This window comes from Podarcis liolepis (assembly GCF_965112155.1).
Source record: "Podarcis liolepis genome assembly, chromosome: Z".
Lineage (NCBI taxonomy): Eukaryota > Metazoa > Chordata > Lepidosauria > Squamata > Lacertidae > Podarcis > Podarcis liolepis.
Window position 1 is genome coordinate 25,910,667 of NC_139570.1, and position 13,718 is coordinate 25,924,384.

General features: G+C 43.1%; 1 protein-coding gene and 2 long non-coding RNA genes across 3 annotated transcripts in view; 2 read left to right on the top strand and 1 right to left on the bottom strand.

The window, feature by feature from the left end:
* Window positions 1-13,506, bottom strand: part of AMMECR1 (AMMECR nuclear protein 1) — a 129,527-nt gene extending 116,021 nt beyond the window's left edge. The window contains exon 1 of the mRNA XM_083485260.1: window positions 12,805-13,506. Coding sequence (XP_083341386.1) covers window positions 12,805-13,003 — 199 coding nt within the window. The 5' untranslated portion in view covers window positions 13,004-13,506. The remainder of the gene's footprint in view (window positions 1-12,804) is intronic.
* LOC310698359 overlaps window positions 1-13,718 on the top strand; it is a 525,075-nt gene that overhangs the window by 237,422 nt on the left and 273,935 nt on the right. The window lies entirely within an intron of this gene.
* LOC310698404 lies at window positions 5,067-11,877 on the top strand. Its single transcript, XR_014521505.1, has 3 exons — window positions 5,067-5,272; window positions 10,676-10,814; window positions 11,043-11,877. It is a non-coding gene; the product is annotated as an uncharacterized lncRNA (long non-coding RNA).

Sequence of the window (13,718 nt, forward strand, 5' to 3'; positions counted from 1 at the left end):
AGCCAGAGGTACTGGGATTCCTGTGGATTTCATGTCAGTCATAGGGTATGGAAATAGCAGTTAATGATGACACCATTTGATTCCATGCAGATTCCCTACGTGAGACAGTCCTGGCCCTATGGAAAGTATGTTTTTAATTGCTTCAGGGAGTGACATATGATCACTTCTATTTAAAAACTCTGCCTCTGCAACTTTTCTGCAGAGGAAACATCAACGGTTTGCAGTGAAAGCTTTGACCAAAAATAATACAATAAAATACAATGAACACAAATTATAAATGTCATTTATAAAAGGCCAAACGTATAAAATGCCCAGTGGAAGATAACAGGATAAGATGGAGTCTTGCTGAGAAGTATTTAAGGGAAAGTATTTGGGTAATGATTGTCAGAAGACTAATGGGTTGCTGTTGGAGAAACGGGTAAAGGCAGTTTGGAGGTAGCATTAACAGATTGTGTTAAATGCCAGGCATTGGAGATAAGCACACAGGTCTCTTCATGTATGAGGTCCAGTGCCCTCATCACTTTTTCAATACAGAGGAAGGAATGGGCAGATCTGCCAATCTCTCTTTCCATCAGTTTCACATTTTTCAAATATTAAGTTCAGTTCTCCACATTTCCACATCAGCTTGTGATAATGCAAAGTTCACCTAAGCAAACACATTTGTATGGAATCTGGCCTAATATGCCAGGTTTGTGCCCTAAAGGGATAAGCCAAAGACTTCTTAGGAAAGAAGGTTCTGAGAAGGGGTTTAAAAGAAGACAGAGAAAAGGCACCGTATAAGTGCTCAGGGAAGGAGTTATACAGGACTACAAAGTAGAACTAGGTGAAGTAGCCAGGCCAGGTTAATTATAAATGAGGTGTGACAATTTCTTTATGTTTGAGAGTGCAAGATGATATGTACCTAACCTGGGAGTGAGTCCAATTGAGATCAGTGGGATTTACTTCTGAGTAAACAAGCGTAGGAGATTCACTCCCTTGATCTGGTGATTATCTTTGCCTCTCTCTCACACCCACACTCTCACCCTCTCACAAGATGTTCTACTTGTGCCTTCAAACAATATTTGCTGAATTCTGATGCACTAGGGCAGGGGTCAGCAAACTTTTTCAGCAGGGGGCCAGTGCACTGTTCCTCAGACCTTGTGGGGGACCAGACTATATATCCTTTTTTTGGGGGGGGGATGAACGAATTCCTGTGCCCCACGAATAACCCAGAGATGCATTTTAAATAAAAGGACACACATCCTACTCATGTAAAAACACACTGATTCCTGGACCATCTGTGGGTTGGATTTAGAAGACGATTGGGCCGGATCCGGCCCCCGGGCCTTAGTTTGCCTACCCATGCTCTAGGGACTGCAATGTTTATAATGGAGTTTAAAACTGGCCAACCATGCTGGACGGAAAAATTGCTGCTTAATAACTCCAGAGCTTCCAATACCACTAACCTAAGACGTATCAAAGCCTGCCTCATATTCATTGGATCCTTTTGGCTGTTTATAGTAATCAAGACATTTGTCTATCAGGATACGATTTGACTTTGTCTCATGGGATGGTAACAGATTGAATAAAGCCATGTGCCCAAAACCTGAAATTATGCTGTATTAGGCAATGCTTTGGCACCCTCTAGTGGTGTGAAATGGCAAGGCTTGGCTTAGCTTCCCTGAAACCCGTCAAAGGCAGTCAATTTGGTAGACACTCATTCATTTATCTGTATAATAAATCACTGGCATGGATTTCATTTTAAGCTTTATTAATTTTTTATTTTTTATCTTTTGCACACCAGTGAAAATTAGTGAGTGATTCAACTGTCAGCCTCAATTTTGTGTTTGGAAGTTAACCAAAGGTTAGCCTGGCTAAGGATCCTGGGTAAAATTCCATGCCTGCACCTTATTTGCCATCATACTTACCCCTTGATGCCTTACCCTCTTGCTGGCAAAGCCACTGAGTGACAGGAACCTCACTGACTAAATCACCTGACTAAATGCTGGGTTGTAATAAAGATCACAAGGTAGCTGGCAAACAAAAGCTGCTGAGAATCAAGTTTTGAAACCTTAAAACTCCTGCATCAGACTGGAAGTCCTGCAGAAATGCATAAAGAGACCAGTGTCTCAATGAAGCTGCTCTACCAAAACAAGAAGCCACATGCCACAGCAATTGTCCCCAACAAGGCAGTCTATTCAAGAGCACCATCTAAGACAGGGGTCAGCAAACTTTTTCAGCAGGGGGCCGGTCCACTGTCCTTCAGACCTTGTGGGGGGCCGGACTATATTTTGAAAAAAATATATGAATGAATTCCTATGCCCCACAAATAACCCAGCAGTGCATTTAAAATAAAAGGACACATTCTGCTCATGTAAAAACACCAGGCAGGCCCCACAAATAACCCAGAGATGCATTTTAAAAGAAAGGACACATTCTACTCATGTAAAAGCATGCTGATTCCTGGACCATGTGCGGGCCGGATTTAGAAGGCGATTGGACCAGATCCGGCCCCCAGGCCTTAGCTTGCCTAGCCATGATCTAAGAGATAAGCTTTGTTGATGGCATCCCATTCCACCTGTAAACATGCCCCTTCTGTGCATGCCCCTATCCCTCCCCTAATTGCTCCCTCTTATGTCACAAAGTCTTTCCCCTCAAATCTCGAACTCCTGTGAGTTCCAAAATACGTATGTAAGACAGGAGCTAAGCATTGCTGCTCCCATTACCTATCCATTCTCAAAGGAACATTGTAAACTTGCCACTGGATCAAAGGCTTGGTGGAGGGTCCATGCCTGTGATCCTGCTCTCCTAATAAAGATCTGATGTAACTTCACACATGCAGATTCTAGAGTGCTAGAAGAGGGAACATGGTATCTATACGGTGGTACCTTGGGTTACAGACGCTTCAGGTTACAGACTCCGCTAACCCAGAAATAGTACCTCGGGTTAAGAACTTTGCTTCAGGATGAGAGGCCCCATTAGCTAAAGTGGTGCTTCAGGTTAAGAACAGTTTCAGGTTAAGAACAGACCTCCAGAACGAATTAAGTTCTTAACCCTAGATACCACTTTATTTGTATTGTATATTTCCACTGCTAGCTCCCCATTTTAACATAGGAACGATTATTTCTTCACATTTAGGAGCATGATCATCGTACAATACAGCCCATGACTGTATATGTATATGCTGCGATGGCTCAACCAATGGATTCTTACAAATAAGAAGTGAGAGCCAGTGTGGTGTAGTGGTTAAGAGCGGTAGTCTCGTAATCTGGGGAACCAGGTTCGCGTCTCCGCTCCTCCACATGCAGCTGCTGGGTGACCTTGGGCCAGTCACACTTCTCTGATGTCTCTCAGCCTCACTCACCTCACAGAGTGTTTGTTGTGGGGGAGGAAGGGAAAGGAGAATGTTAGCCGCTTTGAGACTCCTGAAGGGGAGTGAAAGGCGGGATATCAAATCCAAACTCTTCTTCTTCTTCAAATCCAAATACCTATTGTTCTTTTGAATAAATATCAGTAGTTTTGGTGTGTTGGTATGCTTTTCTAGTCACAGAAGGATTTAGATGCATACTCGGGACAACAAAGGTCCGTATAGTTAAAGCTATGGTTTTCCCAGTAGTGATGTATGGAAGTGAGAGCTGGACCATAAAGAAGGCTGATCGCCAAAGAATTGGTGCTTTTGAATTATGGTGCTGGAGGAGACTCTTGAGAGTCCCATGGACTGCAAGAAGATCAAACCTATCCATTCTTAAGGAAATTAGCCCTGAGTGCTCACTGGAAGGACAGATCGTGAAGCTGATGCTCCAATACTTTGGCCACCTCATGAGAAGAGTAGACTCCCTGGAAAAGACCCTGATGTTGGGAAAGACGGAGGGCACAAGGAGAAGGGGACGACAGAGGACAAGATGGTTGGACAGTGTTCTCAAAGCTACCAGCATGAGTTTGACCAAACTGCGGGAGGCAGTGGAAGACAGAAGTGCCTGGCATGCTCTGGTCCATGGGGTCACGAAGAGTCAGACACGACTAAACGACTAAATAACAACTCAGGACAACATGCCATATGACACCAGTAAAAGATCCTGCCTTTCTGAAAGCATGTTTAGAGGTCTTAGGGGTCTCTCAAGCACACATGCGAACATTAGATAATTACCTCTTTAGACTGGGGATAGTCACTAATTGCTCACAGGGAGCCTGCTGGTTTAGATCCACAAACTATTTTGAGAACAGGGTGTATTATCCCATTACAGCAATTACACAACAGATTCTTACAAATGGGTTTTTGATGGGACTGCCTAAGAAAAGTGTCCAGAAGCTGAAATTGCTTAAGGTCATTTGCTCAGAACTTGAAGATTAGAAATTGGAGAATTGAGCACATCTCAACCAGTACTTATACTGGCTGCCAGTTTATTTCTGAGGGTTGTGAACTTAGTTAATTAAAAGGTTTCACAGCCTAATTCCTACACTTTTGATTTTTCTGCTAAGGATGGGACTTTGAACTTTGCTCAGCCCCACATTTTAAACAAAGTGGTAAGCCGATCTCTTTGCACGTGCAACCCATACACATGGGCACCTGAAGGGATAAATTGCAATCAAATATCCTTTCCTACCTATTAAAACCCATCCCACTCCTTTAAGTAGGACTCATGTTGGAGACAATCCTATATTCACAAACACAGAGACTCATTAATTACCTTATTGGTTTTCTAAAAATAAAATAAAAATCAATTGCTGCATTTTGCTAAAAATACTCATTCCAGAAACATACAAATGAATCCTGTGTAGCATAAAATTCCTTATGTTAATCATTCTTTCCCTACCTTCGCCAAACCAAGTTTAACCATGTACATTTACAACATATCCCAAACTGTATTCACTGTATGAATACAGCCAAGCTATGGGTGTTGTACATTTTCCCCTAGTTGCATGCCATATCTGTTCCTGCTGTAGCACTTAAAGTGGACAGTAGTTCCAATTTTGAATTTGGTGTTATATCTGGGGATTGTTCTCAGTGGCATTAACTAGTCAAAATGCATGATGTAAATTCATCTGATTCAGTTTGAAATTCCTTTGTTTCTGCGTAGGACCCACACTGCAGAAAGGAATCCCATGGACAACAGGTGTCCCTTGGCCTAGCTGCACTGAAAAGATGGAGTCCAACTCTCATCAACATGGTCCATGGTGATGGGGATTTAGTCCAGCAATACCTGGAGGGCTGGAGCAACCTCACCACGGGCCTAAAGGCAGCTGAGTTCTTTCAAAATCTACCATGGGAAGGATAATTTATCCTAAAAGGCAGGTAAAAAACCCATCCAATATTTTATTCATTCACTGCTGTTATTCTAAAATGTGTGTGTTGTTTTGTGTGTTTTTTAAAAAATGTAACCTTATTATATTGTTTTACTACAGTGGTGCCCCGCAAGACGAATGCCTCGCAAGACGGAAAACCTGCTAGACGAAAGAGTTTTCCGTTTTGGAGGTGCTTCGCAAAACGAATCTCCTATGGGCTTGCTTCGCAAGACGACAATGTCTTGCGAGTTCCTGCTGGTTCCCCACCTTTCCACCCCTTTTTCTAAGCCGCTAAGCCGCTTATCAGCTGATCCGATCAGCAGATAAGCCGCTAAAAGCCTCTAAAAGCCTCTAAAAGCCTCTAATAGCGCTAATAGTGCTAATCCGCTAATCCTTCAATGGGCTTGCTTCGCAAGACGAAAAAAACCGCTAGATGAAGAGAATCACAGAACGGATTCTTTTCGTCTTGCGAGGCACCACTGTATTTTAAAGCACCTTGGGAGGATAATTCCTTCTGAAAGGCAACACATTCAATAGACAACAAAGAAAAATTATGTCCTATTAATGTCAAGCTGACTTCCAGTGTTCTGACTAGTATATGTACATCCTTGCTCAAGCACAGACTTCACCCTCCTTCTTTCAGAGTGAAATCAAGCTCACCCTCTGATTTGCTGATGAGAGCTTGTTTAACTGAGCAGCCAGGACTGGTGTGAGGTCTATGCCTCTGGCCCAGCTTGTAAACGGATGCCCTTGATAGGCCACACTGCTGAGGCCAGGTATGACCACCTTGCAGTTCCAGAGCTGGCCCAATACATTTTGGCACCTGAGGCGAACCACAAAATGGCACTCACCCTCCCTGCCAGGGAAGAAGGGGCGAGGGAAGATCTATATCAGAAACCGGGGTGGGAGATAAGAATCTACATCAAGATCTGCTGCCCCTGTGGATTCTACTGCCTGAGCAGGGCAGGGAGTGGGTCGCCTCATGGGTGGACTGGCCAAATGTAGGTCAAAGGCTCTTGCAAAGAAGTTGGCTAGCCTTTCATGTGCTTGTTTGGAATTAGCTGCCAAGTTGCCTCTTAGAATCTCACACTAGCAGGAAGGCAAATACCACAGTGAGAAGCTTTTAGCACCAAGGTCACCCTTCCAATACAAATACTGAAATTGACAGATTGCTTTCTGAAGTGCTAGCATTAAATGATCTCCTTACATGCTGCAGCATCTGCATAAGGATTCCCACCTATTTTGCAGCAGCTATTAAAACTCTACCCCAGTAATGATTTTGCTGGGTAGCCTTGCAGGGATTTGGCTTTAGAGTAAATTTATACTCCAGACTGAAACTGGTTCAATTGACCAAGAATTCCCAATTTGTTCTACTGCACCCTAGGCACTTTAAGGTTCCCAGGCAAACTCATAACAGCTTAGCAAAATCAAAGGTGCTTTATCAAGTACCTGCAGGTGCTGCTCTAGGCTGGTCATAGTGGGAAATTAAAGAGTTCATGGAAAATAATCTTGGAGTGAATGTCTTGGACATAGTAGAATTTGAGTTGCTTATCCACTATCCCAAGAATCAGGAAAACAGTTGGACAGAAAGGATCTGATGGTGGCTTGGGGTACAAAAAATATAGCTGGGTTGTCTTCTGCATATAACTGACAGTGAAAGTCCTTTTGATTTGATAAAGTCATATCAATGCTCTGTGCAAACAATGAACAGTCTTTATTGAGGATACTTGGATGTTTGTGCTAAATATCCATGAGTGGAAAGGCAGCATAGGCTTTTGCAAAGGGCATCATCATATAGTCTGGGTTCCAGTCCTCAGTCTGTTTTTTCCAACCTGTTTTTTACATGGGGGAACACTCTTTCTCTGTTTTCCTCATATTTGTGGGGCTCTCAAGGATTCATCTGTAGTCTTCTGCTATTCTTTGTCTGCACACTGATCTTGCAAGGAGTGGTCAAATCTCATGCCTTTTAGTGGGACCTGACAGCACCCAACTCTACCTCTCTGTGATTACAGTGGTACCTCAGGTTAAGTACTTAATTCGTTCTGGAGGTCCGTTCTTAACCTGAAAATGTTCTTAACCTGAAGCACCACTTTAGCTAATGGGGCCTCCTCCCGCTGCCGCACCGCTGGAGCACAATTTCTGTACTCATCCTGAAGCAAAGTTTTTAACCCGAGGTACTATTTCTGGGTTAGCGGAGTCTGTAACCTGAAGCGTATGTAATCTGATGCGTATGTAACCCGAGATACTACTGTATAGCTAATGTCCTCCATCCAATCCTGCATGTCCAACTGATTGTCTGATATCTCGACTTGGATATTTTATCACTGTATCTTCATATTCTCTCAATATTACGATTCACCATGTTCTTCAGGCATGAAGCCATTGGCTTCATCATTCTTTCTCTCTCCTTTGCTCCCCATATTGAATCTGTTGTAAAACCTTGCTGCTTTGTACAGTATTGCAAAACATGACCTTTCCCTTTCCCTCCTCTGTTCCATGTTCTCATCTTCTTTTGCTTTGACTATTGCAACTTTCTCATCTCTGGCCTTAACTGTGACAACTCCATCTTTGCCATCATTATCATAATTCAGACACCAAAACTGTTGACCATTTGTTAAGCACCCTTAAGTATACAAAACTTTGGGAGGTTTGCAGAAATATACAAATACAAATTTATGCAAAAGTTTACCTGTGAAATACCAGAAATACCAGTCATAAAAACTATTGCATTGACAATCTACTTGAAATCAGTGCAGCAACTAAAATATTAAAATACCTAACCAATGGCTGTGCTCTGCAGCAGAGGGTCTCCTTTGGATATCATCTAATCCTGAGCCCTGTTCTGTACAATGTTTGAAGTGCTCCTTTCATGTGGTGGCATCTGCCCTTAGGAACTGCCCCCCCCCCCCAATTACATATCAGACAAGTGCCATCTCTGTTGTTGTTGTTGTTGCAGTGCCTATTGAAAGTCTTCCTTTTTCAACAAGGCTTTAAAGTGGAGATTATTACTTTAATTTAGTTGTTGTTGTGTTGCATTGGTGCAAATATCTACTGTACCAGGTATATGTGTCCATTCTAGTTAAACTGGCTTTAACTAGAACAAAAAGCACCTAAAAAGCCCTCGCATAGGCACCAGGTGAACTTTTCTAGGAACTGCATTCTATAAATGAGCACCATCACTGAAAAGGCCCTTTTCCTGGTAGCCATCAACTTCACTTCCTTAGGCAGTAGAACCTGGAGATGAACTTCTGCTTCTGTGCTCCACCCCCAAACTCCTACGCTCACTAGTGATATGCTGAAACACGCTCTTCAATTATTCTAAAGTTTTATTTCTCTGAAAAGAGGCTTCCTTCCACCTTCCTCATTCTCAGGGTACTTTAGAATTCTTCCAAAACCTTGGTGGGTGTATCATTGTGAATTGCGTATCATTGTGAATTGGCTGTGGGTGGTGGGTGTTCCCCACCCTTTCCATTAGACATTTATCCAGCACTATGCAGCCTCTCTAGCTCCCTAATCTAAAAAAGGCCCATTGGGAAGAGTTACAACATGAGGTCTCCTGTGGGTTTTAGTGGAAGCTGGGAAAGTTAACTATCATCATCATCCACTGATTTTTCTTTTTAAAAAAAGAAAAAGAACTAAAAATTCTTCACTTAAAGAAATAATGATGAACAGCTGTCATGGTAGGCAACCTTCCTGGTTCCCCATGCATACAGGAAAGCCCAGTTGAAGATGTCTTTGGGTTTCAGAAAGTGTGGGCACTTGGAGAGGATGATGATTTGTGGGCAGAAGGACACTCAAAACCCACCCTTGGCCATCTCAACCGCAAGGAAAGCCTGAAAAAAAATTCTGTATGCCAACCACAATGTTTTCTCTTTCTTCTGCTAATTACTGAATGAAGGTTCTTTTCTCATTAACTGATAGAGGATAAGAAAAACAGAGCAAGATGCAGGAGAAATTTTCAGCAGCGAGCACACCAAGACTGATTGCCCTTGGATTTGGCACAAACTATTTGAGCTTACCTTCAAAGTACCTGCAATGAATGACCTTATCTCAGTGCCAGGTCCACAGTTTGATGGGTCCTTGGCATGGGGCTGACAATGAACTCCACTCCCCCACTGATTATCCCCTGACCAGGATGGGTATAGCTCTGCCTGCAACATACGTCTATGGAATCAATGCATTTCATAGATGTATAGGGCAGGGCATTATATTTTGGGTAACTTAAAATGGCAGGCAGGCACCATGGACAGGGAATGGCAACATAGCTGGGCTCTGGTGGGCTAGTGAGGGGTCCTTTCAAGATTCTGGGTGCCCTTGACCAATGCTCCATTTGACCAATAGCTGATGACAGGCCTGCTTTATCTCTGCACTCTCATATCCTAATACCAGAGATGGGGGAGAAATTTGTTCTGTTTGCAAATCTACCTAATTCACACTTTTTGAAACTATACAATACATGAACCGAAAAACAACCGTTCTTGAAAATTCACATTTCCCTGAATCGTGTATTGCAGTTCTGCAGCCAAGCAGAGTGTACAAAATTGAATAAACCGTAAAATGTATAAAGTAATAAAAATTTGCATTATATTGGGAAGATTGTGAAAATGAATATATTAGATGAAATTGCATGTTAAAAGAAATCCACATTAAAATGATGATGAATTTTCCGGAGGTCTTTTTACACCCACCCACTTTTTTTTTTTTTTTTTTTTTTTGCAAACTGATGTGGAAATGTAGAGGATTGAAATTAAGATTGGAAAAATATGAAACTGAGAGGAAGTGAGGCTGACATTCATCCATCCCTGTTTACCAGTGATGGGACAAAGATCACAGTCTCTGAGCTTCATATTTTTTCTTAATTAGTTTTTATTAAAGATTTTCTTGTTTTATTACAAATAAACATGGAAAAGTATGCTTGATATTAAAGGCCTGGACATATTCATATGGATATAAGTGATCCTTTAAACATTAATATCAGTGTTCTATACTGAGCACAGAAATGAAATAATAAATAGCCAATTAACTGGTACAGAATCAGTGTAATATGTGCTGGCCATTTTGCCACTACCAGATCATAGAATCATAGAGTTGGAAGAGACCCAGAGGATTATTTAGTCCAACCCCCATGCAAAGCAGGAATATGCAGCCCCATATGGGGATCAAACCTGCCACCTTGGTGTTATCTGCACCACGCTCTAACCAAGTGAGCTATCCAGACTAGTAACCTTGCAATTCCTAATTGTTTGGCAGTCTTAATACAGCATGGCTATGGTCTGAGTGGGCAGCTGGAAAATGATAGGAAGTCTAAATAAATGATCATTTTAGTTATATAAGCCTTCCTTGGGCAAAGAAGCAAAGAAACACCAAGCGAGTCAGACAGCACCATAATCATCCATCATCTTTCTCATCCTAGACTGCAGGTAATGTCTTGTATATGGGATTGCTTTTGAAGATGGTTCAGGTACTTGAACTGGTGAAGAACATGGCTGCCTCAATCCTGGTTGGGGCCAGGTGGTCAAAACAAGCAACGCAAATCCTAAACTAGTACAGTGGTACCTCTGGTTACGTACTTAATTCGTTCCGGAGGTCTGTTCTTAACCTGAAACTGTTCTTAACCTGAAGCACCACTTTAGCTAATGGGGCCTCCCGCTGCCACCGCGCCACTGGAGCCCGATTTCTGTTCTTATCCTGAAGCAAAGTTCCTAACCCGAGGTACTATTTCTGGATTAGCAGAGTCTGTAACTTGAAGCGTGTGTAACCTGAGTTACCACTGTAGTAAGTTTATCATGCAAGCCAGGGCATTTCTGGGCCTAAGTCAAAGTGCTGGTTTTCTGCTGTAAAGCCCTAAAGTTTTGGATCAGGTTATCTGAAGGAATGCCTGCACCCATCCAGGGATGGAATAATCTGTCAATTTTGGCTTCCTAAAGTTGTTATTTTCCCCAGCTCTCCCTCTCAATGCAAATCATGATTTCGCCTAATACAATGTATTTCTGTATGTTACTTCATGCATTTCTGTACAAATTATTTTGGCTGGTGGCCTGCATCGCAAAATCCAAAGAAATGCAGATGTTGAAGGATAGCTGGAATACAGTTCCAACCATCCCTTACCAGGAGCCATGCTGGCTAGAGCTGATTGAAGTGGTGCTCAAGCAACATCTGGAATGCCAAAGGCTTTACACCTCTGCCACAAAACAAGTTAAAGCAATTACATTGTGTGGATTTAATGGAATGCATTTTGCTGCTTTAGGAACATGTGAAGTAAATGATCAGCGCTTAAAAATATTGCGAAGTTGCTGTCTGGATTTTCTTGTTTCAAACATTTTGTGTGTGTTTCATGATTATGTAAGCTATCTTGTAAGGGAAATGCCCTAGAGGGCACCCTGTAAACAAACAAATCACCAAACAAGGCCTCCTAATTCCCTTTCCCCTTGCAGAGCTGCAATTCCCAGTTCATTTGGGAATTGTTGCTCTGTGAGGGAACAATAGGGGTCTCCTAGCAACTCTCAGCACCCTGAACAAACTACAGTTCCCAGGATTCCATGGGGGAGCCATGGAGGTTTAAAATGACATGACACTGTTTTTAATGTGCAGTGCTGCTGGGACCCACCTGCAGCAATTCTCCAGGGTTTCTGCATGAGTCCTTCCAAGACCTACCTGGAGAAACCAGGGACTGAACCTGGGACCGCTTTGCATGCAAATACGATGCTCGACAACTGAGTTACAGCACGTGTAATAGGGAGATGCCAAAGAAAACCCTTTGCATCTGCCATATAAGGGCCTCTGCACATTTCACCTCAAAGGTATAATGTTTCATTTGTACACACAGCCCCCAGCTCAGAATGTGTGAATGTGACAATGGCATCCTTCCAAACCCTCATCTTGGTGCAACGTCCTGCTGTGTGTACACTCATGGGCAAACATGGGTTTGCTGCTGAGTAATTTGTGAAACAGCCCTGAAGCATTGTTGCTGCGTTTGCATTTTTATTTATTTATTAGTTAGTCAAGACATCTATTTAAATCCAGCAAGAAGGCATCTAAACGCTGGAAGAAAAGCCTCTGGATAATGTTGGCGACAGAAACACCACCCCAACGAAAGAGGTGGGTTCTCTTCCAGAAACACTTCTTCAGATACATCCAAGCACGAATAAAATGAGCCTATCTAAAGCAATCCAGGCAAGCAAAGCAACTAGGATTCGGTAAGGTTTTACACAGAACGGCGATGACGACGACGACAGCAAAACCCCGACATGCTTTTTTTCTGGGTAAGCTGAATGGAACTGAACAGCATTGGCGATGTGCGTCGTCAGTTTCCAGAATGGAGAGAGAGAGAGGAACGGCGAATCTAAATGTGTTACTTAAGGCTGGAAGATTTCAGAGGATGAAAATGGAGACTGGGACTGCCAGGGGCTGCCTGCCATGCCGACAAATCTGATCTGGAAATGATGGATGCAAACGGGGTGGGTGGGTAGGTGGGAAGAACCACATTTAGTAAGCTCCATCAAACTGCCATGCAAAACTAGCCAAAAGTGCTCATGTCCTTACCGTGCTGTGGCTGGCAGGCAATCCGTGTCTGGGAGCCTTCGGTCCCGCTAACTAGGCTCTGGGGGTTTTGTTTGCAAGAGAGATTGTCCTTTATGGGATCGGAGCAAGAAAATGGAGATATAAAGAGAAATGAACACAACGTGCAAGGCAAATAGCTGCAGTTCTTTAACATGCTTCCTGCGTTATTGTTAAGCTGCATCCGCAGTCGAGGAGGCTACGTTCCCCAAAATAGGACAGGCTGCTGTCAGTGGCTTGCTTGAAACCTGAGCAAGAATTTGCGGAACGGTGGAGAATCTGGGTTGCTGGAGTGTACGACCACAGCAAGAAATTGCTGGCAGTAGGGAGCAAGGATGCTCAGAAAGGGAGTGAAATTGCGAATTCGCCACTGACAGGACATGAGCCGGCCTGTGCTTCCACCCTCGTCTTAACCCTTAAGAGCCCAGCCTAAAAGGAGGAGGCGAACGCGCTCGAAGAACCACTATACTTGCCCTCACCATCCTTCTCTTTTTGGGTTGGGTGACGCGCTGAATTACGGCAGCGTCCCTGCTTCTGAGAATTCACATGCTCCAGCGTCCTGACATTATGCAGAGGTCTGCACATTTTTAACCCATCAGTAGCAGGGCTTCCTTTTCTACTGGCTGCTTCTCCCTTGGCCTCTGGGCAGCTGGATAACGAAAAGACACTCTGATGCTGAGTCTGAAAAAAGTCTGCAGGGGCGAGGTATCAAGTTTCCCCGTCGCTAGCGTTACTGAGGATATGGGATGGTCCAAACGAAAATAGATTGCATAAAAGAATCGATTCTTTATATATTGGTAGCTGCCAGGGCTGGTTTTCTGGTTTTTTTTAGGGAGAAGAAGATTGGTAATAAAATGGAAATATTTAGAGGGATAAAATAAGGATTTATGGCACAGTCT